The sequence below is a fragment of the Tursiops truncatus genome, chromosome 3 (genome assembly GCF_011762595.2).
Source record: "Tursiops truncatus isolate mTurTru1 chromosome 3, mTurTru1.mat.Y, whole genome shotgun sequence".
NCBI classification, from domain to species: domain Eukaryota; kingdom Metazoa; phylum Chordata; class Mammalia; order Artiodactyla; family Delphinidae; genus Tursiops; species Tursiops truncatus.
Window position 1 is genome coordinate 167,340,848 of NC_047036.1, and position 26,759 is coordinate 167,367,606.

General features: G+C 56.1%; 1 protein-coding gene across 7 annotated transcripts in view; it reads left to right on the forward strand.

Annotated features, from left to right (window-relative positions):
* The window catches only part of PTPRS (protein tyrosine phosphatase receptor type S), a 103,517-nt gene that overhangs the window by 36,514 nt on the left and 40,244 nt on the right, over positions 1–26,759 (forward strand). For all 7 annotated transcript variants that reach the window (XM_073803388.1, XM_073803390.1, XM_033854596.2 and 4 more), the window contains exons 2-6: positions 2,737–2,937; positions 9,538–9,683; positions 10,256–10,397; positions 16,473–16,661; positions 22,834–22,944. In XM_073803388.1, coding sequence (XP_073659489.1) covers positions 2,847–2,937; positions 9,538–9,683; positions 10,256–10,397; positions 16,473–16,661; positions 22,834–22,944 — 679 coding nt within the window. In that variant the 5' untranslated portion in view covers positions 2,737–2,846. The remainder of the gene's footprint in view (positions 1–2,736; positions 2,938–9,537; positions 9,684–10,255; positions 10,398–16,472; positions 16,662–22,833; positions 22,945–26,759) is intronic.

A 26,759-nucleotide genomic window follows, 5' to 3' on the forward strand; every position in this document is an offset into this window, starting at 1 on the left:
CACCTCCCACCCCCATTCCTGCTCCAGGCCTTGAAAGCCCCCGTGCCGTGTACTCCCCCGGCCCAGCAGGCTGGAATGACCTCTTTTGGGGAGTTGGGAGCTGATGGCTGGGCCCCGCCTGTTCCTGGATCAGCCCCATCCTGCCCAGTAATTGGGAAGGCGGGGCTGCAGGAGCCAGGGGGTAATTAGGGGCCTCCTTTTTAGAAGGCGGCTGCCCCTGGCTCCAATGGGGCATAGGGGGTGGGGGAGGCATCGTGGCCAGGGCCACGTGACCCCTGCCCATGCCAGCTGGCATCGGAGGTGAGGAGACTAGAGCAGGGGAGTCACACACACACCCGCCCGCCCCGGGGTGGTGGGTTTGAGCCCCTCCGTGTTAAAATTCTACCTCGGTTTCCCCAGATGCTCTGTGCGGGCCTGGGCAGCCGATCCAAGCGGCCTGGGCCAGAGCTGAGCCCCCTCCCCAGATGTGGCCAAGCCGATGTGCATCTGTGGGCGGGACCAGCTGCTGTGGTCACCCTGGCCCCAGCTGGCCATGGGCCATTTCCCCAGCTGGGACCTTCACCGTCCTCATCAGCCACTTGTGCTCTTAAAGGGCCCGTGGTTGGGTCCCAGTGTGTATCTGTGGTCTGACTGTGTGCCTGCCTGTCTGTGCACCTGCATGTGAATGGGGGATCTGACGCTACGTGTCCGTGTGCATGCTATCTGGCTGGGTGCAGGTTTGCTCTGCTGACTGCCCATCTCTGTAGCCCCACTGTGTGCCCGCATCCGAGTCTGTGAGCCGTGTGTTTTTACCTGCCATGCCCTGTGGAGCTCCAGCATGCGTCTGTGTTCATGCTTGCCTGTAGCCCAGCTGTGTATGTGTATTGCCTGCCTGCCCGTGACCCTGTGTGTATATCTCCTCTGGCTGTGTGTCTGTGGTCTTGGCATGTACCTGTGTCTCTGACCTGACTGCTTGTGGTCAGACTGTGTATGTGTATTGTCTGCCCCATTGGGACCCTTTGTCTGCATCTTGCCTGATTCTTTGTGTCTGGGGTCTGATTTTGCGCCTGTCCATGTTTGTGGTCTGTGTGTCAGTTTTATTGGCCTGACTACACGTGTGGACCCATCTCTGTTGCCTGACTGTACAAATACATCAGTGACTATGTCTGGTCTCCCTGTCTGTCTGTGGTCTGACCGTGTGTCTGGGTCTGTCTGTGGCTGGCCTGTGTGCAAGCATCCTCCTTTTCTGTCTGGTCTCACTGTCCATGGTCTGACTGTGTGCCCGTTGAGTGCCCCTATCCGCACCCCCCTCATCCCACCTTCTCCACTCTCCACCCTGGGCCATGACCCGGCCACCACCAGCCCAGCCTTCCCCTGGGGCCACTCTGGGGCTGGGTGTGGTGACCACAGCTGGATATTTTGGGAGCCAGAAACACAGGGGCTGCCCCATGATTACGTGGCACCCGTCCCCGTGGCCATGGTGCAGACCCGCCTGGGGCATGGCCTGGGGTGGGTGTCCAAGGTTGACCCGGCCACGAGGGCCTCATCCTTGGGCCTCCTCCTGTCCCCGCTTCCACCCTGGCCCTGGCCAAAGTGGAGAGGAGGCCATCCTAGGGTTTGGCCCCTGAGAAGGACCCTTCTGCCCTAGAGGAGTTTGGATTCTCGCCGGAGAAACAGACGCTGGGTGATGAACATTCTCACTTGATTTGCAGACTGGGGTAAATGCTGTGAAGGATGATCTCCGTCATTTCTGAAGCCGTGGGATGTGCAATTGGGGGTGGGGGCTGACCTGCCAGGGGCAGGGAGGGCTTCCAGAGGAAGTGACGGTGGAGCTGAGACCTGTCACGCGGTAGTGTGGGGACAGCATTTCCAGCAGAGAACACAGCAGGGTGTGACTGAGCTGGGACCGTGTGGCTGCATCTCCCGTGAGAGAGGGGACGAGACCAGTAGGCGCAGCTTCCTCTGGGGCTGACGGGAGCCATGGGAGGTGTTAGAGCAGGGCAGGGACGGGCAGGTGTGTTCGCGGGGAAGGTCCGTCTGGTGGCCGAATGGGTGGATTTGTAGGGACTGTCAGCAGTGTTAGCTGGAGCCTCTTCCTTCGGGTGGGCGATCCAGCCTGCGAAGGGGGGGGGAATTAGATGTTCAGAGCGCTTTCTAGAGGGGTTGCTCAGTCCTGGTCTGGGGCTCAGCCTGGGGTCGGGGGCTCAGCCAGGGGTAAGGGCTGTCTCAGTCTGTTCTGGCTGCTCTAACAGAATGCCATAGACTGGGCGGCTTATAAACAGCACACATCTCTCACGGTTCTGGAGGCCAGAAGTCCAAGCTCAGGGCGGTGGCAGAACTGGTGTCTGGTGAGAACCTGCTTCCTGATTCACAGACGACCATCTTGCTATGCCCTCACATGGTGGCGGGGAGCGAGGAGGGAGTTCTCTGGGTCTCTTTATAAGGGCACTAATCCCATTCACAAGGGCTCCACCACATGACCTAATCACCTCCCAAAGGCCCCTAAGACCATCACACTGAAGGTTAGGTTTCAACATAATAACTTGGGGGGGGGGGACACAACATTCAGTTCATCGTGGGGGCTCAGCACTTTCTGCCCCATCGTCGCCCCCTGACCCTCCCCCATTGTCCTGTAACCCTCACCCTCTCATCCCGTGACTCTCCTCTGCCCCTCTGTGATCCTCCTGCTGCCTCCCCCATGAAGGCCCCCTGGATTCCCCTGCTCCCCTCTCACGGCCCCTCTTTTTGTCTCTGCAGACGCTGCCCCGACTGACGCTTGGCTTGAGGCCTCTCTGTGAGGGACCGTGGGGGGGGGGGGCATCCCCCCTCCAGGGCCAGAGGTTGGAGGTTGCAGGTCACGGCCGAGCATGGCGCCTGCCTGGTGCCATGGTGTGGCATCTGTGGTTGGTCCCATGGGCCTCCTCGTGGTCCTGCTGGTAGGAGGCTGTGCCACAGAAGGTAAGTGTGGGCGTTTTGAGTTTGCATGTGCACGTGTGAACACGTGTCCCCACCCCCCCCCCGGGGGGGTGGGGAGGGTGCTGGTTTTGCCGTGCAGAGCGCCTCTGTGCTCTGTGAAGGAGACCGAGTAGAATGCTTGCTGTGCACTGGGTCCTGAGAGGTGCAGAGGTCAATAACAAGAATGGTATGAAAAAGCAGTCATGCTGACGGTGATGACAGTGTCTGTTTGCCCAGCGTTGAATCTGCGCCAAGCCCAGTGCTAAATGCAGGCTTTACCTGCTTCATCTCCCTCCACCTCACAGAACCCAGCATGCTAGTTTCATTACCATCCCCATTTTTCCATGGGAGAAACCAAAGCTCAGAGGGGACTGGGGCTTACTTGAAGTCACTCCTGAGGTAGCCACAGAGTTTTCCTTCCCTTGCCACAGGTGGAAATACCAGCACCCAGTTCGTAGACACACAGGCAATCAATCAAACCTTCCCAGGCGGAGCCAGGGGAGGCGTCTTGGGAGAGAGAGCATTGGAGCTGGGGTTTTGTGGGTGTATAGGAGTTTACCAATGGAAAGGGCATGACTGGCGAAGGTGTTAGCACACAGAAAGGCCTGGAGGTGAAGAAAGATGTTGGTGTAGTTTGGGGATGGGCAAGGCTGTGCTTCTGGCAGTAACATGGAGAGGATGAGAGTCAGTCCTAGTCCTAATGCCACGGTCTATCCCACCACGAGGGGCCTAGAGGAGGTGTCATTAGGCTGATGGGGACACAAAGGGTCAGGTCAGCAGGGAAAGAAACTGGGATCTGCTGTTAGGCTGGGTTTGAATCCTGACTTCACTGCTAACCTGCTGCGTGACCTTGGGCTAGTGACTCACCCTTACTCAGCGGCCATTTCTACCTTGACAGAATGAAACTCGGCATCATTCATCTCCCAGCATTCCTGGGACAAGGACACACGATAAGCCCCTGCACGCTGCTTGCACACAGTAGGTCCACAATCCCGGGTTACCGCGAGCATGGTAATTATTGCCCCTGGGTGAGAACACCAGAGACATACACACCTGCCTCGTCCATCCGTGCTTTTTCTCGTTTTTATATTATTTTGTAGTAATTGCCTAACACATTCACATCAGCCACCACCACCTGATGAGATGGAGGCTATTCTCCCCACCCCCATTGTACAGATGGGGAAACTGAGGCACAGTGAGGTTACGTTTTACAGCGAGGAATCGGCCAGTCTGCCTGGCGCCAGAGCCCGGGTTGCTACCCATCACCCCACACAGCCAGGCGTGCCTGGGCTGCGATCCATCTGGTCACCTCCCAGGGCCTGTGTCTTCTGTGCTCTATTCCTTGCAGTGGGAATAGTGGGCCGAGGGCTGAGCAGTTTCAGCTTTTCATTCATTCACTTAACGCAGGGTTTCCCCTGCCCTCGGCACTGCTGAGGTCGGGGCCAGGGCATTCTCAGGGAGTGGGGGGCCGTCCTGGGCACTGTGGGGTGCGGAGTAGCATCCCTGGCCCCATCCCCTCGATGGTACCCCCACGTGCCCACCACTGATTGAACTTACACTAGTGGAATAAATCATATATTTACGACTTTGACATCTTGCTCCAGTGCAGCCTTGGGCAGGATGCTGAGATCATTCCCATTGACAGGTGAGGAAACTGAGGCTGCAAAGTGACCATTGTGAGGAGGGGGTAGAGATCCCAGAGTTTGGAGGCTATCCTGTCCTGAGTTCGAATCCTTGCTCTATCGTGTGACCATGGGTGGGGCTGTGCTCTCATTCATTCAGTGGGTTTTTCATAAGCACCTTCTGTGCGCCAGGCACTGGTTTAGACCTGCGAGACAAAACAGATATCCCACCCCCCCCCTTTTTTTTTTTTTTTTTTTTTTTTTGTGATATGCGGGCCTCTCACTGCTGTGGCCTCCCCCGTTGCGGAGCACAGGCTCCGGACGCGCAGGCTCAGCGGCCATGGCTCACGGGCCCAGCCGCTCCGCGGCATGTGGGATCCTCCTGGACCGGGGCACGAACCCGCGTCCCCTGCATCGGCAGGCAGACTCCCAACCACTGCGCCACCAGGGAAACCCCCCACCCCCTTTTGGAGCTGATAATCTTGAGGGAGAGACACCGAGTGTGCTGGATGGTGGATGTGCCCGGGAGCAAGATAAACAGGAAGGGAGATGAGAGCATGAGTGGAGGTTTAGGGGCTGCATTTCAAATGGGTGGGAGGGCATCGGGGAAGGTCACACCAAGGAGATGACATCTGAACAGAGACCTAAAGGAGCTGAGGAGTGCACCCCATGCATGTCTAGGGGGAAGGTGTCCTGGGCAGAAGGCATAACCTGTGCAAAGGTCCTGGGGCAGAACTGTGCCTGGTGTGTTGGAGGAACAGTGAGGAGGCCTGTGTCTGGAGCAGAGTGAGCGAGGGGGAGAGAGGGAGGAGGGGAGGGCAGGGAGGGGACGGGGCAGGTCGTGCAGGGCCTTGTGGGCAGCAGAGAGGACGTGGCTTGTACCCCAGGGAGGTGGGAGCCCTGGAGGGCTGTGGGCAGAGGAGGGGCAGGTCCTGACTGAGGTGCTCACAGGTGCCCTCTGGCTGCTGAGGGAGGACAGACTTGAGGCTGGGGAGGACAGGATGGGGGGATGCCAGGGCAGAGGAGACTGCAGTGGTCCAGGTGAGCCATGAGGGAGCGTGACCCAGGCTATCAGCACGGGGCACGTAGCCGGGGCTAGCTCCGTGGATGCTCCCTCAGTGAGCCCTGAAATTCTTTTTTTTTTTGGCCACACTGCGTGTAGCATGTGGGATCTTAGTTCCCTGACCAGGGATCGAACCCATGCCCCCTGCAGTGGAAGTGCGGAGTCCTAACCAATGGACCGCCAGGGATTTCCCCTGGAATTGTTAGTACTGTATCCCTTTAGGTGTTGGTAGTGGCCTAGACTCAAACCCAGGTCTCCGTCCCCAAAGCTGGGGCATCTTGACCCCAGGAGGTGGTCTGTTTAGCAGGAACCCTGTCATCTGGGGGCCAGCAGAGGGGCTGTGGGCACCGTGATTGGCACTGCCAGCTTCAAGGAGTAGCCCAGGTCCTCAGGAAACCATTCGGGTGGGGGCTGTCAGGTGGTAGAGAGCCCGGGCAGGCAGCTGATGTGTCCACCATCCAGCACCAAGAGGAGTGATTTCTGCCCTAAAAACAGCTTCTGGTCCTGTGGGGCCTTCCCAGGGTGCTGTGCGGCCAGTCCAGGCTGGGTTGGAGGGGACTGGTGGGTGGGTCTCCAGCTCTGGCACCAGATTTTTCTCTGCAAAATCTGAAATGGAAAAACAGAAATCAGGCCAAGCCCTTCCCAGGCTCTGCGCTGTTGGCATCGCCACTCTGAACCTCGGTCTCTTCATCTAAGAAACAGGAACACCCCGGGTGCTCTCCATCACTGAAGACCCACAACCCTGTATATCGGGTGTACTATTTGCAAGGCTTTGGGAGCCCAATAGGACCAGGTTGGAATCTTAGCTTTTGCCCGCCACAAGCTGGGTGACTGGGGGCCAGTCGCTCACCCTTTCTGAGTCTCAGAAGAGAGCTGGGTGTGAGAACAGGCCCAGCACAAAAGGAGCACTTGCTTGCCACAGGCTGCGGCCATACCCCAGTGTGTCTTTCTTATGTCTGGGGCCCCTTTGCCAAGAAGAGGAAGGGAGGGTTTGTCCAAATGAGAGAATCTAAGCATCTGCAAGAAATATTCTAATGGGGGATGCAGCGGACGGAGAAAGCTCTTCCGGGCTGGCTGGGATCCCAGAGCTGCCTGGAGGTAAGCTGAGAGGCGTCTGCCCTGCAGCGAGGGGGCGCCAGGGAGCGAGGGGGCAGCTTCATTGGGCCCAGTATTAGGCAAGCATCAAGGTTCAAAGCCCCAGTTTTTCAGGGGTCACCGGACACAGAGAAGTGGTGTGGTGGGGTCCCAAAGAGTGGGGTCTGTTTCATGCCCACCTTGCCAGGTGGCACATAACCAAGTATTTCAACCCAGTGTGATCAGGCCGTGATGGAAGGGGGCGCCCATGGAAGGATGGGGACAGAGGGGGTCCTGACCCGGCCAGTGGTAATCCAAGAAGGCTCCCTGGGGGAGGTGCTGGCTGAGCTGAGGTTGAAGCCGCCAGATGAAGAGAGGAGGAGGGACAGCACGGGCTCCCATCGTGTCTCGTTTCCCGGATTGGAGGGTGCTCGGGGTGTCTTCCCGGCTCCGAGTCATAAAAAGGCAGCTGGATGCTTCTCGCTCCCTGCAGCCCGCTTCTGCCCTTCCTTCCAGTGGCTCCCCAGGGAGGATTTTTCTCAGAAGCGAGATTCCTGACCTGACCACAGAGACTTCCCCCCATGACCTTGGCTGGGGACCCACATGGCCCCAGTCACCATTCCTGTAGGAGGGGCAACCCAGGCAAGGCAGAGCCAGAGAGGCAGGCCCAGTCCAGGGCTCAGCGTGGAGCAAAAACATCGAAATCAGGCTCAGGGCCTGGAGCTGAGAGGAACAGAAGACGTGGGCTTGGGGACTGATAGACCCAGGATCCAGCCCTGTTGCTGTCATTTCTGAGCTGTGTGACGTCATGCAAGCTCATTAAACTCCCTGAATCTGTACAATCCCATCTGTACAGTGGAATCAACAATCACTTCCCCAGTAAGACACACAGGCTTTGAGTGTGCCCACTGATGCCTGCATGCAGTGGGTCTGCTGATTTTCCAGGGAGGTGGCCAGTGTAGACTTACATGGTCATATCAATGGGAGCACAGCCTGGAATGAGGGAGGTGAGGCCAGTCAAGGCGCTGAGACGGGGACTCTCTTTTGTTCAAAGCCCAGCCTGAGTCACAGATGGGAGAAATTGGGCTCTGTGGCACCCAGACTTGGAAGCTGAGGCCTCCTTGAACTTCTCGGCACTTCTGAGCAGCCAGAACTTTCTAGGTGAACCTGAGTGGCTCAGTGCTCGGAGGCCTGGCCTTGCTCAAGCTTGCGTTGTTCATCCTCTCTCTGCCTCTCCTCAGAGCCCAAACTTTTACTTACTTAATATATTTCTCTAATTGGCTCACCTTTCTATTCAAACCTTACAAAAATAATAATTTCAATTTATCTTCAAATAGTTCTAAATGTAAAAAAGTTACCAGGGTATGAAGCCTTCTTTCCCCTGTGTCCAGCCACCTGCTTTCTCCTCCCAGAGGCAGCTGTTGTTTCTGTGCGTGCACGTGCACACACACACACACACACACACACACACACACACACACACACTTTCCCCATTTTCATTTTTCTCATCACACAAACAGGAGCATTGACTATACTTTTTACCCCTCACTTTTTGTCCATTTCATAGTGTATCTTGCTGTTCCTGTCCTAGAAGTTCGTTACAAAAGCATTCTTGTCCCTTTTTACAGCTGCATAGTATTCCACTTAGTAGGTGGCCCAGTGTTCATTTAATCATCCCCTTTTGTTGTTTTGTTGGATATGTAGGTTGTTTCCCTCAGGACCTTGTAAGTATGTTGCAGCCCTTGGGTCTGTCAGTAAAACTCTCAGAAGTAACTGAATTCATTTTATGGGCTACATTGTAGCAATTACTGTGGATGGAAATCCAGTATCCCTTTGGGCGATTCAGAGGTCACTGTGAAAAGTCAATAAAAAAAGAGGACAATGTTAATGAACTCTCAGGTACTGTAGCCTGTTCCACGTGCGGAGCTGAGGCTGTGTAGGCATCAAAGACATAGTAGCTCCCACTTGAGACTTTCCTGGGGAGACTTAGCACATCAGATCATCATGAGGGGCAAAGGATGGGGGGCACAGGACCAGCCCAGTTCAAATCCCCGCTCAGCCACTGGCTGGCTGTGTCGAAGCAAGTGCCTTTCCTGGTGTGTGCCTTGGTTTTCTCGAGTGTGAAATGAGGATCATGGTGGCTCTGTCCCCCAGCAGTGTCGGAAGGATGTGCTGTTGCTGAGTGTACACCATCCGCATACAGTAGGCGCTCAATAAGCACTTGCTCTAGAGGTTGGCAGCATCCGATCGCCCATTTTCAGCTCTGGCCTCCAGCTCTGACTCCTTGTGTTTGGACACCTCCCCCAGATGAAGAGGCTGGAGCCCTGGGTTCGATCTCTGGTCTGGCTCTGACCTCAGGTCCCTTGGTCACCCCCTCTGCTTCCCTGTTTGATGCCTCAGTCTCCCCACATGTCCCATCAGGGATTGATGAGACCAAGTTCTCTCCTCCCAAGTCTTTTTAAGATCAAGGACCCTCCATAGTTTGGCTGGTCACTACTGAGGGCCTTCAGGGGCTGAATTTAGGGACCCTGAAGTCTCAGGGGTATCCCCTCTCACCTTCCCCTGTGGCACTGGGTCTGAGCAGGTGTGCCCACGTGAGGTGTGTCCTCGTGTGAGTATGTGTGGCAGTTGTATCCGGGTCGGGGGGTGGAGGTGCTGGGCAGGGCCCGGGGTGCCCACAGGGGGCAGTGGTATCATTTCTTCTTCTCTCCAGCCCTCCTGTGGGGCCCACATGGTATCTCTGTGTCCGGACAGAGGATGGAGGGCATGTTTACCTGGCCCCATAGGGTCCTTGTCACATGCCCTGGCCCACCAGAGCCCCTCCGCTTCCTGCTCTCTCCCCAGAGCCCCCGAGGTTCATCAAAGAACCCAAGGACCAGATTGGCGTGTCAGGGGGCGTGGCCTCCTTTGTGTGTCAGGCCACGGGAGATCCCAAGCCACGCGTGACCTGGAACAAGAAGGGCAAGAAGGTCAATTCGCAGCGCTTTGAGGTGAGTCGGGGAGGGGGGGAGGCGAGGGGAGACAGCTGAGGACCAGCCCCACCCCTGGACGGGGCCACGGCAGCTCAGCCACAGAAGCTGTCCCAGAAACATTCCCCAGATGGAGCACGGGCAGTCAGGGCAGGCACCCTCTCCAGACAGGTCCCTTCTCTTCTCCCACCCACTCTCTGCCACATGCACCCCCCCACCATGTGCCCCATGAGGGCCCTTCAGGCTCGCTTGTTCTGCCACCTTTGTGCTGTGTGGCCTCAAGCAACTCCCTGCCCTCTCTGAATCTTATCTCACCACTGCACACAGAAGGGAACTCACAACTCTGTGCACAAGTATATGGTCAGACACACACATTTCCACGTCCAGCATGCCTTTGCATGCCTGTCACCAGACTTACGTGCGAGTGTCACACACCCACTTATGCACAATACCCTTTACTTGTACAGACCGTTTTCTGCCTCCACCACCTTTACATGGATGTATACACACATGTGTGTACAGCCCCCAGCTCCTCTCCTGTTCACGCCTGGGACCCCAGCCTCACCCTGACCTTTGTCCCCTACCCATGGCAGACGATCGAGTTTGATGGGAGTGCAGGGGCCGTGCTGAGGATCCAGCCACTCCGGACACCCCGGGATGAGAACGTGTACGAGTGTGTGGCCCAGAACTCAGTCGGGGAGATCACCGTCCATGCCAAGCTCACTGTCCTCCGAGGTATTGGGCTCCCCGGGGTGGGCCGGGGAGGACCTGGGGCCTGGACTTTGGGGACAAATACCAAAGGGATTCATGAAAGTCTTGCTTTGGATTTTCTCTTTGGGGGGGACCTTGATCTCCTTTTTTTAGCCTGCAATACAACTGGGGCCCAGAGCCTTCTGGTAGGAATTTACTGAGTCTTTGCCGAAAAGAAGAGTGTTAAGGGACTAGAGTCATCTTCATTTGTCATCTTAATCGTGCTCTTCTGATTACAAGAGGCAGATCCAACTCAAATTGAGAATTCATTGGTTCATGTAATTAAAATCTCTGTGGAGTAGACGAGCTTCAGGTTCAGCTGGATCCGGGAGCTCACATGATGTTCTCAGAGTTCACTTTCTGCCTCTGGGTTTGTTTTGTTCCCTATCAACAGTATCCTTAGTGAGATTCCCCCCATTAGCCCCAGGCTCCGGGGCCCCCTGGACTGAATGACCCAGGACCGTTGCTGTTCGTTGGCCCAGCTTGGGTCAGATGACCATCCCTGAGCTGGTCACTGTGTCTGGAGGAACAAATACTCTGATCGGCAGAGTCTTCCTTGGAGTCAAGTAGATGGGGTCAGTAAGGGGTGGTTCCCTTAAAGAAACAAAGGAGGAATAGAAGGCTGGCTAGGCAGAAACAGCTAAATATCACCTCCTCATAGATTCACACAGATCCTTCCTGTGGGCTTCTTGCTGGCCTCATTCAGGTGGGCTAGGGACCAGGAAATGGCTTCCTTATCGTAAACCAGTATCATTCAGACAGTCTCACCACAAACCCGCCTGCCCCCGACCCCAGCTGCTCCCTGCTGCCTTCTCCCTTGCAAGGCGGTTTTAACCCAGGGGCCCGCAACTTGAGTTCGCATCCTGGCACTGCCCCTCCGTAGCTTTGTGACCTTGGGCAAGTTAATGAACCTCTCTGAGCTGCAGTGTCCTCACCTCCAAAGTGGGATAATAATGATGTTCACCACAAGGGATTGTTTCAGAACTAGATACAAGTGGGGGACCAGCATGGTGCCACGAGGGGAACAAGCATTTGGTTGATTCTACCGATCTGATATTATTATTACTGTCGTCGTTATTCTGGTTGTGACAAGACAGCTGCCACCAGCCATACTGCAGCTGTCAGGTGGGTGGGTAGGTAGGTGGATTCTGCCTGTCGCCTACAGGGGCACCCTGGCCCTGTCTGATCTCTAAGTAGAAGCCACTTGGAACTTCCCTGGTGGTCCATTGGTTAAAGACTTTGCGCTTCCACTGCAGGGGATGCGGGATCCCTGGTCAGGGAACTAAGATCCCATATGCTGCGCGGCATGGACAAAAGGAAAAAAAAAAAAGTACAAGCCACTGCCAGCCATTGGGGGCAGGTGGCCCCCACACGCGGCTCCCAGCTTGGGAGTCATCCCATGTCCTCCCAGGCAGTGGGGCCACGGTCAGCTTGGAGCTCTGGGAGGAGCTGTCACATTGGCCCCAGGGGCACGTGGTCCCAGACCCTGGTGTGCGACCGCCCTCAGAAAGCCCTGCCGTTACCGCCTGGAAATTCCTAGTAATTTTTTAACAAGAGGCCTCATAGTTTCATTGTGTGTGTGTCCTGGAGCCCATCCTGCTGGCGGATTGAGGGAGGAGGAGGGAAGGGGAGGAGTCCACCCGCCCCAGCCCGCCCCCGCCTCTTCCCAGCAGATATTTTTGCCCTGACCTTTCTCAGGAACAGCCCGCCTCCCGCCCCGCCCCCCACACTGTGCCAGCCTCCTTTGTAAGCGCTCAGAGAGTTAAAAGGACACGCTGTGAATCTATTAACCGCACAGTCTCTGGGAGTCTGGGAAAGACACATCTCCGTTCTCCGCCTCCCCCAACAAGACCCTTGGCATCTCTCTGTTCTCGGGCCGCCTAGAAAGACGTGGCGCTTGGGCTGGGCGCCCAGCCCAGAGCGTTTGACCCAGAACGCCTGTGCCCCCTGCCTCCCCCCGCCCGGGCCGCCCCCCCCCCCCCCCCGCGCCCCGATCCCCAGGGACACCCTCCCCCCCCACCCCACCCCCCCGCGGCTGAGCGGGAAGGTCTGGGCTGCCGGGCCCAGCACCCCCAGCTTCCCTTCCTCCGCTGCCATCTGATTGTGGACCCTGCTCACACCTCCCGCGCTGCTGTTTTAATTAAACTCCGAGGAATCAGGCACAATGTGGTACTCGATGAACATTTTTGTTTAATTAGGAGCTCTCGGTAACGTCAGGCGGCCGCGGCCTCCCCCACCCTGGCTGGCTGCCGCCCACAGGCACTCACGGGGGCCCCTCGCGGGGCTGCACGCACCCAGGAAGTGCTCATGTGTGGACACGCGTGGGGTGCGGGTGCATACGTGGGTGAGCACGCATGCACACTCGTGCACCCGTGCGCACACACGCACACACACGCACACACACACACACACAGAGGAAACGGGTGCACAGAGGGACACCAGCAGACCCAGCCCCCAGCACGCCTGGGCCAGCTTTGAGCACCAAGAATTGAGGCCCAGTTGTCTTGGCCCGAACCTCCGGTGACGTCATCAGTAGCCAATCAGAACCATGCATGAGGTGGTCCAGGCCTCGGGCCGGGAAGAACAAACTGGGTGTGGAACGAGCTCAGACAGGATCCAGCCACCCCATCCGACCCCACAGGTCCAGGCCTGGCTTGGGGGTTCTGCAGATGCAGGCCACACCCAGCTTCCTCCAGGCTTAGCCCGGCCTGGGTTCAAATCCCAGCCTTGCTGTGTCCTGGCTGTATGACCCGGGCAGGTACGCATGTGTTTGAGCCTCAGTTTCCCCCTCTGTGAAATTGATCCCATCTCAGAGGTGGGCACAGAAAGCTACCTTACAGGGCCTGGTACATAGTGCCCAGGACTTGGGACTGGGGCCGTCTTCCTCTACGAAGCGACCCCTGCCTGGGCCGGAACCACAGCTCTCTTGTTTAACTGGGGACACAGGTGATGGTGCCCCGGCCAGGCTCTCCCTTACCCCGTCTTGGCCTCCTGCCCCTTCCATGTACTTGGGTCTCTGTTCCCTCCCCCAACACACCCACCATGCCCGGTGCCCCTCCCGGGCATTTGTAAGCAAATAAACATTTACTATTTCCTTTTTACGCAAATAGCAGCTTTATCTTTACCAAGAGGCAGCAGGCTTCTTTTATAAAACACCAGAGTAAATATTTTTGACTCTGCAGGCTAGACAGCGTCTCTTGCAACTTCTCAGTTCAGGAAAGCCGTGTAGACGATGAGGAAACCAATGGACGTGGCCATGCACCAATAAAACTTTATCAACAAAAACAAGCGGGGCCCCAGGTTTGGCCCAGGGGCTGTAGTTTTTTGTTTCTGTTTTCTTTTAATTAATGAGTTAATTAATTTGGCTGCGCCGGGTCTTAGTTGCAGCACACGGGATCTTTCATTGCGGTGCACGGGCTTCTCTCTTGTTGCGGCGTGTGGGCTCCAGAGCACACAGGCTCAGTTGCAGCACACAGGCTTAGTTGCCCCGCAGCATGTGGGATCTTAGTTCCCCTAGCAGGGATCGAACCCGCATCCCCTGCATTGGAAGGCGGATTCTTAACCACTGCGCCACCAGGGAAGTCCCAGGGGCTGTAGTTTTTGATCCTTGGTCTACACATCTTTCACGCTGAACTCTGTCCACTTAGGAATGCATCTTGGAGTTTGTTACGAATCTGTCTGTAAGGCGATTCCTTCTGCTTGTTTTGGGGACCCATCCATAGATGGCCCAGGTCTCTGTTGACAGGTGTTTAGATTGTCGCCAGCATTTTCCCGTTACTCTCGGTGCCTCAGGCATCCCTCTGCCTTCCTACTTGAGTGCACGGGCCTGGGGAGCCAGCCGCTGAGCTGAGGGCTCGGGGGGTCTCAGGTGGATGGTACCAACTCACCCCTTCTGGTCCCGCTGTACCAACGAACATTCCTGCCAGCTGTGGACTCTCAGGCCTGTCTCTCCTCGGTCTCATCAGCCCTGCGGGCGATCACTTTTTTGTCACTTGTCCATCAGGGGTGGGGCAGGGACTGTGTTAGTTTGCTAGGGCTGCTCTGACAAAGTACCACCGTCTGGGCGGCTTACATCACATGTTTTTTTCAGTCTGGAGGCTGGAGGTCCTAGATCAAGGTGTCGGCAGGGTTGGTTCCTTCTGAGGCCTCTCTCCTTGCCTCAGAGACAGCCGTCTTCTCCTGGGTCTTTACATGGTCTCCACTCTGTGTGTTCTTAATCTCCTCTTCTTATGAGGACACCAGTCGCGTTGGATGAGGGTCGCCCTAATACCGCATTTGACTTAATGACCTTTCTAAAGACTGTCTCCAAATACAATCTAATTCTGAGGTCCCGAGGGTTAGGGCCTCAACCTATGTATTGGAGGAGGGGGGAGGTACACATTTCAGCCCATAACAAGGGGGCTAGTGGCTGTTTTAATTTTAGCTGAGGAAGCCTGCCCTACCCCAGGGGACCCTTTGTCCACTGGAGATGACAGGCCAGACCAGAGCTGGGGGTTTTAGGGGTGAGAGCAAAAGGATCCAGGAGTCCAGGTGCTGGAGGGGGAGGGCAAAGGTGCAAGAGGGGGTGGGACCTGGTGGGAGGCTGATGAGCTGCGTACCCCACCCTGGCATCAACTCCAGCTGAGTCAGGCCATGGAGCCCATGGTGCGATGTGCAAATTACATGAACGAAGGCCACCCGCCCCATCGCCTCAGGCCAGAACCACATTCTTCTTCTTTTTTTAAAAAAATTTTTTATTGGGATATAATTGACTTACCGTGTTGTATTAGTATCAGCTGTACAGCACAGTGTATCTGTTATACAAATACGTATATCCACTCTTTTTGTTTTTTAAATTTTTGTTTTAAATTTATTTATCTTTGGCTGTTGGGTCTTCGTTGCTCCGCGCGGGCTTTCTCTAGTTGAGGCGAGCGGGGGGCTACTCCTCGTTGAGGTGCGCGGGCTTCTCATTGCGGTGGCTTCTCTTGCTGCGGAGCACGGGCTCTAGGCACACGTGCTTCAGTAGTTGTGGCACGCAGGCTCAGTAGTTGTGGCACGTGGGCTCAGTAGTTGTGGCACATGGGCTTCAGTAGTTGTGGCACATGGGCTTCGGTAGTTGTGGCTTGTGGGCTCTAGAGCACGGGCTCAGTAGTAGGCACACCTGCTGTGTGCCAGGACCTGCATGGGGTGGTAGGGACATGGCGGAGACGCGGATACATCACGATCCATGGAGTTTGACACTTGGATGTTCTGGAGTCCAGGAGAACTTTTTATGATTATTGTTATTATTTTGGCCATGCTTTGCGGCATGCAGGATCTTAGTTCCCCAACCAGGGATCAAACCCATGCTCCCTGCAGTGGAAGCATGGAGTCCTAACCACTGGACCGCCAGGGAAGTCCCCAGGAGGATTTATAACTTGGGGCCACGAGCTAGCCCGAGGTGACGTGGATGCCCAGGGGTGATGCAGGAGGGGGCGTGATGACTTTGGGGACCAAGATGACTGGTGAGGCTGGATGGAGAGAGCGAGAAGTGTGAGGCTGGCGTGCGACGGGGCAGCCGAGGCCGGCGGGGGCCAGCGTCGGGCAAGGAGGCTGGGTTCCTCCAGAGGGTGGTGGGGGGCCACTGGCAGCGGGGGGGCGGTGTGGTACCATTTACATTCCGAAAAGCTCCTTCCGGCCGCTGTAAAGTAACCCAAGGGTTTTGTAGCCTCTGCGCTGCTGACATCAGGGCTGGATCATCCTCTGCAGGGCCGTCCTAGGCGCTGGGAGGGGTGGAGCTGTATCCCTGGGCCCACCGACTCAATGCCAGGAGTGACAACCACAGGTGTCCCCAGACATGGCCCAGTGTCCCCTGGGGGCAGGATCGCCCCGGGTCAGAGGTACTGGTCTAGCCCTGATGTCCTCCCAACAGTTCCCCGACATGAGACGGGTCTTTCTCACAGACAGAGAAAGAAACAGGCTACAGGGAGGTCACCCAGCCAGGCAGGGGCTGGACCCGGGGCCCGTCCCGGAGCCCCACCCTGGTGGCATGGACTTGTGACAACTGGGCCTCTGCTTTGTTTTTCCCGTCTCCACCCTCAGAGGACCAGCTGCCCCCTGGTTTCCCCAACATCGACATGGGCCCCCAGCTGAAGGTGGTAGAGCGGACACGGACAGCTACCATGCTCTGTGCTGCGAGTGGCAACCCTGACCCCGAGATCACCTGGTTCAAGGACTTCTTGCCTGTGGACCCCAGTGCCAGCGATGGACGCATCAAGCAGCTGCGGTCAGGTGAGCACAGGCGGCCAGGAGGGTGCGGGAGCCACAGAGGGTGGAGGGGGGAGGGCGGCATCCCAGGGCCCAAGCCCTGGGGACAGATGGAGGACAGAAAGGCAGAGCGGATGCGCAGACACGGAGGGCATTGGTATTGGGGGAGAAAGTGTCTTCAGAGCTGAACCAGTGGGGATGTGATAGGATATAGACGGGCAGGGGTAATGGGGAGCTATGGCGGATGGTAGGGGGAGAGTTCTTCAGTGCCTGCATGGAGATATAATGGACCCAGATATGTACAACGATGGGCAGCTGCAGAGGCCGCAGGGGCAGAGGGTCTCCAGTACCCAAGCAGTGGGGTCCTAATGAGGCACAGATAGTTGCGGGTGATGGAAACCCACAGAGGAGGGTGGGTGTCTACAGTGCCCCAACAGTGGGGACACAGTCGGGGAACAGACAGGCAGAGGTGATGGGGAGCCATGGAAGGTGGCAGAGGGAGGGTATCTTCTGTGCTAAAGCAGTAGACTTGTCCAGTGAGGATATAATGGGGTCCAGACAGGTAGGAGTAGAGGGGAGCATAAGGCAAAGGCAAGAGAGTATTTCCAGTGCTGAAGCAGTGGGTGTCTCCAGAGGAGATAGTGGGCATAGACAGGTAAGGTACTGGGGAGCCGTAGAGGGCTGCAGGGAGAGAGTGTCTCCAAGACTGAAGCAGTAAGGACGTGATGGGGCACGGACAGGCAGTCCAGCCTGTTTGTCCAGGCCCCGGCCGGGACAGGGGAGCCTTGGACAGAGCACAAGGCCTTGGCCACCTTGGGGCCAGGCACTTCCACCATCGTGTCTTAGCACAGCACCTCTGTGCCCCTGTCTGTGGGTCCATCTCTCTGGGGGGCTGTGTGTGCCTCGTGTCGGCTGTCTTAACTGCCTCACGAACGTCCGCGTGTGTGTGTCCGGGCTCCCTGTGTGTCCTGACCTGCTCCGCATCTGTGGGCACACGCAGGCTGTGCTATCAGGGTTGCCTCCCCACCCCACATAGCAGAGCTCGTCCACGTGTGTCTCTGTCACACGTGTATCCGCGTGACAGTCCCTTCCGTGTGCACGTCTCAGGCTGGTCCTTGTGGGCGCGGACACGTGTGTGGTCGGGCTGTGCCCACGGGCACTTACGCATGTTTCAGTCACATGGACACGTGTTGGTGCACCCTCTCTTTTCTCTCTCCCCTTCCTCTGAGGGCCCCCGCCCTGGAGCCACCCCTGCCTGAAGGCCACACCATCATTCTCAGCGCCCCTCCCCCCCCCCACTCACTGCCCAGTCCCGTCCTCTGAGGAGTCCTGTCTGCCCATCCTCTGCTTTCTCCTTCCCTCAGCAAAGACCCAAACCCTGAAAAGGGGCAGATGTTAAGCCCAGAATTTCTTCCCGGGAGAGACCTGGACCTCGCACTGGGGAGAGACGTAGCCTTCCCCGTCCCGCCCCGTCTGAGGGTGTTTGCAGCTTGGGGGGTTCAGCTGGAGCAGCGATGGCAACCTTCGGGATCCAGTTGCTTCTCTGCTGGTTTCCACCATTGTCGCCCCAATATAATGAAATGACTAAGAGTGTGGACCTCGGCGCCCCATCCCCTGGGTCTCAGCATCCTCCTAAACCGTGCCTATTCCCCAGCGTTTCTGTGAGGGGCCCCTGACCGGCTGCCTGGCATATAGCAAGTGCTCAGTGAACATCAGCTGCTTTAAAAATCATGATCAAGGGACTTCCCTGGTGGTCTGGTGGTTAAGACTCCGAGCTTCCACTGCAGGAGGCGCGGGTTCGATCCCCGGTCGGGGAACTAAGGTCCCACGAGCCGCACAGCACGGCCAAAGGAAAAAAAAGAAAATTGTAATCAATCTGCTCGTTATTCTGACCTCCCCTCCCGCACCCACGAGGATACAGGCTTCTGCATAACCACCCGTTAATGTTCCTGTTCTCTTTTCTTGTCCCTCCGTTGTAAACGTTCAGAAACCTTTGGTAAGTTTAATTTCTTCACCACGTCAACAACTAACGCCCCCCCCCCCACCGTGTCCCCCCTTCCCGTCCCCTCCCCTCAGACTAACGGCCACTGTGACAGTAACTGTGACCCACTCCACGTGGCATGTTTACTAACGTCTCCCCCCACCCGCCCCCCTGCCCCTGACCACCTAGCCCTCCCCATCCGGACACCCGGGGGCTGCAGAGAGAGGAGCCCAAAAGGAAAAGAGGAAAACAGACAAGACCACGAGGGGCTAGTGGAGCTTTGCACCTACGGCACCCCCTGCCCCATTCTGGGCCTTGACACTGCTGGAAAATGTGAAATTACGGAAGTTTGCGGGCTGGATCTAGGGAGAGGGAGGAATGTTCCAGCTGGGCTAGTACTGGGTGTATCTCGTCCTCTTTTCCCAGCCCAGCCTAAGTCCCCTGAATCCAACTTGCTGGGCGAATTCTTACTAAGGTAAGAATGACTAATATTGGCCCGTGATAGTAACTTCTCATCTTCCTCGGAGTAGAAGGCAAAACCACCTTTCATACCCAAGAGGTATAGTATCTTTTCCTCCCAACATAGTGGCCGTGGGCTATTTGGCCATCTTGGGAAGTTCTGTCCTTTGGCCTTTGCCTTCTGTCACTTGGACTATGGTGATAGGTCCAAGTATAGCAAAACAGCCTGAGCCAGAGCTGACCTAGATTCCCACTGACCCAGATTTTCGCTCTCCATGGTGCAGCCTTAGGCAAATTCCCCTCCTTCCTCCTGTCTCCCCTCCCTCCGTGTGAAGAGGGGGAGTGGCCCCATTAGGTTGGGGATTTTGTAAGAGATAATATAGGGCCCCCCTAAAGTTCTAGAGGGGCCCCAGCCTGGGAGGCTGGAGAGCTGGGTTCAAGGCTCACCCCTGCCTCTGACTCATGGCATGACAGTTCCTTGGCCCCTTGTGGGCCTCAGTTTGTCCATCTGCAAAACGGGCCTGGGCCAGACAGAAAGAGCTGTGTTTTCTCACCCTCGGCGGCTTCCCTGCCCTGGCCTTAGGGTGCCCAGGTCCTCAGCAGAGAGGGAGGGGGCCCAGATCTCCCCTGGGAAGATGAGCAGAGGGTGGGAAACTCTAGCCCGGCACCACCATTTCTGGTCTCCTGAGGTGTCCCAGCCCCCAGCGCCCATATAGACACATAGATCGTTCTCTTCCTCTTTTCCTTTTGGACATTAAGGAGGCTGCAGGGCCCTCCCTCTGCCCTCCATCCCCTTTCACTGCCCTCCCCTGTCCCTCCTACTTGGCCTGTTTGTAACACCTTCCCTTTGCTTTATTAATGCCCAGCCCTGGGGCGCTAACCCCTCTCCCCCTTCTCTAACAAGACTCCTGAGACCCCCATCATTCCGTGACCCTCCCGAGAAGGAATAGGAGGGGAGGTCGTGGACCTCCCTCCCTCGACCCAGAAGAAAGGCAGCCCACAGGGCCAGGCGAGGCCTTGGACCTCCCTGGGGCATGGCCACGCCCCTCAGGCCAGTCCAGAGGGGCTTCTAGACTCAGCCCCTCCTTCCCCAGGAGATTCTTGCCTCCTATGGGAAGCCCTCCTGATTCTTCCTCAGCAAGGCCTGCAGGGTTTGTAGGCCCAGGGCTGCCTCAGCGCCCCCTCCCAGCCCCCGGGGACAGAGTGTTCAGGCCTGGCTCGTGGCCCAGCCCCGCCTCCCTGGGGCCCCCTGGCCCCGCCAGGACTGCCTTCTGACATTCACCTGACTCTCTCTGCTTCCCTTACAGAAAGCACTCCGATCCGAGGTAAGAGGCTCTTTCCTCACCCACCCACCCACTCACACTCTCTCTCACCGCCCGCCCAGCCCCCCAGGCTCCACGGGGGGCTGCCCCAGGCCCCCCTCCACATGTGTTCTCCTCGCCACCCCGCCCAGTGTCTGTGCAGTCTCTGTGTCTATGTCACTATCTGTGGCTGGGGGCTGAGTGTGGCCGTGGTGGTCCTTTGGGTCACCTGGCCGCAGTCGGGGTTGTGTCCTCAGGAAGGGGCAGCATCTCCCATGCCCACCCAGAGCGCTGGGAGTCAGGCTTCTGACCACTGCTCTGTATGCAGCCCTCATCCGTCCCTAGCCTTGGTATTCCCATCTGTACAATGGCCGTGCAGAGGGGGCCTTCCAGCTCTGAAGCTTTGATTTGGGTGGCGGGGCAGGAGGAGTAGAGAGTCCAGCTTGAGGGAGCAGAGAGGCAGTCTCAAGGGCAGCCCCATGGTGCTGCCCTTAGAGAATAGACTAGAACAGGCCTGGGTGGGAGCCCTAGGGAAGAGTCCATGTCTAGTCCTGACTTTGCCACGAAATGCTGTGTGACCTTGAGTAGGCTCCCTGCCCTCTCTGGGCCTCCATAGTGATACCTGCCTGCCTGCTTCCCTGGAGCCTTGAGGTTGGTATGAAGTGTTACGAAGGGGCAGAAGCCTAATCCACGGCCCCCAGAGAGAACTTCCCGATCTGTGGGTTCCCCTCACTTCCGTGGGACACCCACAAACAAAGCTGGGAGGAGGGGTCCGCTTGGGACCTTGGACTGGATTTTTGGACTCCTGGTGCCAGGGACTCTGATCAAAACCTGTGATTGGGAAAAACAACAACAGCAAACAAAACAACAGCAAACAAAAACAATGTGTGATTGAGACACATTTGGAGGTGTCCCCTCACCTTCATTTACCAGTCAACCAGTCACAGGGTCCAGGACTGTGAGTCGAATGTACTTATAGATATTTACGCAGTTTTATTTACTTATGAAAAGGAGGACTTTGGTCCAGGCCTTTGATTTCAAACGTAACTGTGGAAACCTCTGCCTCATTTTTAATTTGTTCATGGGCCCTCAAGTATTGGATCAAGGCCCGTGATTTCAAACATACTTAGAGATGTATTTTACTTGTGAAAATGAAGATATGTCCCAGGCCTGTGGTTTCAGATATCTATGGGGAAATCTTGGCCACGTTTTCATTTAGTCGTGAGCACCGTAGTATGTGATCAAGGCTCTGTGCTTTTAAATATTCTTAAGAAGGTTCATTCATTTTCACATGTTCATGGGAAGTGAAGTCTTTCATCTGGGCCTGTGATTTCAAACATATTGTAGGAAAATCTGCCCTATTTTCATTTGCTTGTGGGCACCAAGACCTTTGATTTGGGCCTGTGATTTTAAATAAGCTTGAGAAAATTGACCTCTTTTTAAAATTCTTATTCACTCATGACCAACAAATTTTTTGATCCAGGTTTATAATTTCAAGCACGCCGGGGGCATTTCAGCCTCAACTTTCTTGGCACGGGTTAGAGGTTTTCCTTCGCACTTGATTTCAAACACTTTGGAAAATTCTCCCCGTTAAGCTATGAGCACCGTGGACTTGGGTCTCCGTCTGTGATTGCAAACACACTTGAGAAAATTCATTTACTTGTGAGCATCCGGAATCCTGAATCCAGGCCTGTGGTTTTAAAACAGATCTGTGAATTCAGACTGACTGACTTAGATGACTTTAAATCTCTGGGGAAATTCACTCTTCAGTTTCAGGTATAGAAAGCGTGGATCCAGGCCTTTGCTTTCAAACATACTTGATGTGTATCACTCTCGGCCTTCTTAACCTTTGCTTTTGTGGAGTGGTAACCCAGTCCTGAAATTTAAACACCCTTGAAGATATACAACCCTGTCTCCATTTCTGGACACCGTGGGCCTTGAGGCCTGGGATTCCACACATACTTGAGGAACCCAGACCCACGGTCATTTACACACAGGCACTGGTTGAAACCAGCAGGCGATCACCAGCTCCCTGAATTGGCACATCATTTGTGGTGGCCCCCTAAGTGTCAGGGTCTTTGGAACGGCTGCTAGGGGTTGGGACTGCCAACCTGCTTCCCACCCCACCCTCCCTGGAGAACATCACTTGGTGCTTTCCTGAAAACACATTCTCCCCAGTTTTGTCACTCAACTTGACAGTCGTTTACGAGGTCCCGGCTGAGGGTGGAGGATGTGTGGGGCAGGCGGTATGTTCAGGCCAGGATGGGCCAGGATCGGGGTGGGGAAAGGCAGGCAGGGAGGCCCTGACCCAGTGGGGGCTTCTAGGCTGACTCAGCGTTTTCATCTGCCTCTCCGGCCCAGACCGACTAAGAGACAGTACTGTGGGACAGCCCTCTCACCACCTCAACCTCGAGGTTTCCCCTAATGGGCCAGGCCTTGTCCCCTTTACCCACAGGAGCCCTGCAGATCGAGAGCAGCGAGGAGACCGACCAGGGCAAATACGAGTGTGTGGCGACCAACAGCGCTGGCGTGCGCTACTCCTCACCCGCCAATCTCTACGTGCGAGGTAGGGAACGCCGTGTCCAGGTCGAAGGCAGGGACCCGCCCCACCCGTCCCCCTCCCTCCTCGGGCTCACAGCCTCCGGGCTCCCCTGTCCCCTGCAGACCCCAGCAGGCAGGCCCAGCCCTGCTTGTGGCCGCGGGACCTTGGGCGAGGCTGTGTCCCTCTCTGGACCTCAGTTTCCTCGCCTGTAAAATGGGGGCAGCTTCAACCCCCACCCCCACCCCCGTGCCTTGTGACGGCCGCCCCGTGGGCTGCAGGACTTGGGGTGGGGGGCGGCAGGAGGGAATGGGGCAGGGCCGGAGGGGTCAGTCGTGGGCCTACAGGGCCGGGGGAGCCTGCAGGCCTCTGCCCCACCCCGCCCGCCCGCCCATCCGAGTCGGCTTCTGTGGTGTGTCGTGCAGTGCCTCCCCTTTGCTGTGTGCTCGCTTCGCTTCTCCAGACTCGTGGCCTCGTAGCTCCCTGCTTCACCGCCCCCCTAATCTAAGAGTTGGGGAGGGGTCTTCAAGGCTGCCCCTGCCAGCCCCACACCCTCAGCTGTCCCAGAGCCTGGTGCTGTCCTAGTCACCCTCAGAGAAGGGCTCCTTTAGGCAGACACCCTGGGGCTTGGGCTGAGGCATGTCAGTTTCCCACTGAGTCACGCCTGGAAGCACAGGGGTCCTTGCCCTGACGCCCCCACCCACCCAAGGAGGGCCTGGGAAGTGGCTACACAGACTTTCTTCTGGGCCCCTTGGTGTCCCCTCAAAGGTGCCAGGTTGCGGGGGGGGCGCTGCCCCTGCTCCTGGATGTCTCTGTGGACCCCGTCTCATCCCCGGGTCGGTTCTCTTCCGTCCTTTCAGAAATTTTAATTTGTTTCCTCCTCCATCTCCTGTATCCCCTTGGCTGTTTCTGATCCGATTCGTGGTAGAAACAGCTCCCGCCTGCCGGGAAACAGGGTCCCGTTCATCCCCCCGGGCTGCCCCAATTGGCTCTGTATACTTGAACCCATGCCAGCCTTCTTCAGGCCTCTGTTTCCCCCCGTTCGACGCACCAAGGCCCTGCCGTTCTCCACCTGGGAGGCCGTGCGGCTCCTCCCTTACCCGGAGACCCTCATCCCCTTGGTCCCCAGCAAGCACGGCCCCAACTAGCCCTGAAGCAGCACCTTGGCTGCCCTTGGGTTCTGCATCTCGTCTCTGAGGAGGAAGGAGGCTGCCTGGCGGGAGGGGACGGGGACGCCGGGGCGGGGGCGGGCAGGGGGCACACATCCGATCCAATGCCATGGCACCTCTGGTGAGTTATAGCGCGTCCACGACTCCAACTGACTGGTCGTCGTCTAACCTGCGTATTTCTCTGCAAACACCTGGGATGGGGGTTTGTAAGTCTGGCAGAGTTCAAGGAGGACAGTATGGGCAGCAGGCATGGGGCAGGGCGGGGGCGGGGCCTCTAGCCCAGGGTGCGACAAGGGAGGGGGGCCTTCTGTGTCCTCAGCACCCCCCCACCCCATCCCAGAGGTGGGGTCCTTTCTTTTGGGGGGGTCCAGCTTCCCATTCTTTGCCTGGGTCTCAGACGCTCCAAAATTGAATTAAAAAAAAAATCGTGGAAGGCAAATGTAGATCTTGTATGTCAAGGAAAGAACGGAGGAAAGACTAAAAGGTCGTTGCTGTTCTTTTTATTTTTTAATTTTAATTTTTTTTTTTTTGGTTTAAAGAAAACAAAAAAAATCAACAAACTATTGCAGCTTTTAGCCTTGGGAAGTCCTCTTTTTACTCTCTGTATCTCCCCTATTTTTTCTCTTCTCCCCATGTCATTGTGTTCTGCATCAAACCCCCTTTACATCCCTCAGAGCTTCGAGAAGGTTGGTGTGTTTTTTTCTTTTTTACTTTCTTTACCCACATTTTTACATTCCGAAAGTGACACACACACGCAAGAAACGCACACAGACAGGCACACGGACACACGCAGACATGCACACAGAAAATAATAGAAAAACGAAAAAAAAAATGACGAATATGAATAATGAGCTCAACGTGAACAAAACAAAACAAAAAACCACCAAGTGAGAGCAAAAACCCAGAAAGACACAAAAATCTCAGCTGCGCCCAGCCCGGCCTAGGGCCGGCCGCACACATGCGATGCTTGCATTGTGGTCGCCTCTATGCATCCTTTGGTAATGTTGTTGCTAAGTTTTTTGCACTCCTCGTCGTCATGGTAACTTGGGCCTGATGCATGCTGGGAGAATGTAAAAATCTTCTCTGCATGCCACTGTTGTCGGTTCGGTTTGGTGAATTCCCAACGCCTTCTGTTGGAGTGTTTCTCGTCTTCCGTTCCATTTTTCTCCTTTGGTTTTCTTCGTTTTTTTCTTCCTTCCTTCCTTTTATTTAATTATTAATGTTTTGATTTTGTTTCGTTTGGGGGGGGAAAACCGATTGGTTCGTTTCTTTTTCCCCCCTCCCATCCCCTTCACCCAACCCCCTCCTCCCCCAAAGCGTTTTGTCTTTGGTTCTGTCCTGTGTTTCCGTGCTCTTTGGTTTGGGTTTCTTGGGCTGAGCTGTTGTGTGGTTGTTCTCCAAACGCATTGTGATTTAAAAGCCAGTGTTCCTGTCCCAACTACCATCCAGGAGGGCGGAAAGGGTCCCACAGCTGGGATGCTGGGGCAGAAAGTGACCGCCTGGGCTCAAGAGCACAAGGGAGGTGGCATAGACAGATGGTGGGAGGTCAGAGCCTGGGTGGGGTGTGTGAGGAGAGCAGCCCAATTTGCCAGCTCTGTTTTATCCAGAGCTGATGCCTCAGCCCCACAGGGCAGCCATGTTGGAAGGGAGCTTAAGCAGGCATGTTTCCATCCTTCTGCCTCAGCATGATACCACCTCCCACCCTCCCAAACAACCCCAAAACAGGCATTTGAAGCACAGCTGAATGGGTAGCGGCATTTTGAGTTTTTGTTCATTGGAGCAACACGTCCAAATATGAGAAATGGCCACCTTTCAGTGGACCGTCCTCCCGAAATGATGCATGCTTGGCACTGCGTAGGCGGTGCTCAACATGGTAGCTGGTGTGATGACTTTTTGCATCCTGGCTGGGTACCAATACGGATCCACCCATCAGAAAATGTAGCATGACAGACTTTGGAAGAACTACTTGGCCAGTTATTCTGCCCTTTTCTGCCCTTTAGTGCTACGCCTCTGCCTCCCAGATGATGTTGGCTGCTTCCCCCACCACCTCACAGGCTCTGGGCCCAGTCACAGGCGTCTTTTGTCCAGCAACACAGCACGGTCACTTTCTGAGTACCTGAGCATCAGAACTGTGGAATTCTGGAGAAAACCCTGGGGAACTTTGGGCACAGCCCCCCCGCCCCCCCCCCCCACTTCCCAGCTCTCCCTCTGCCTTTCTCTCTCTTTCGGCTCTCTTTCTCTGTGTGTTTCTCTCACTCTTGAAACCCTTGGAGACGTTCGCTCCCATCTTCTGTTCCCTCCCTGAGGAAAAGCAAGCCCTTTCAGAGCCCCATTCCAACCCCAAATAAAAAACAACCCCCAATAAAATATCCCTTTAGATTTATAGCCACTAGCCCCCAGCTTACTACCCAACACTGATGATAGTGGAGGGCTGAGATCAGCCTGTTTGGGGTCACCTTTTTCTCTCTCTTGTCCCTCACCTGCCTTCTCTAAACTCCCAATTATTAAGTTCAGGGGCGAGTTGGCAAGAGGACTTCAGATGCAATAACAAGGGATTTATTTTTCCTGTCTCTTTTGAATCCAGAGTGAGAGCTGCCAGGCAGAACCTCTCCAAAAGATGGAAGACAGAGGTCTCCCGGCCCCTTCACTAAAGCTGGGTCCCAGTGAGTTGAA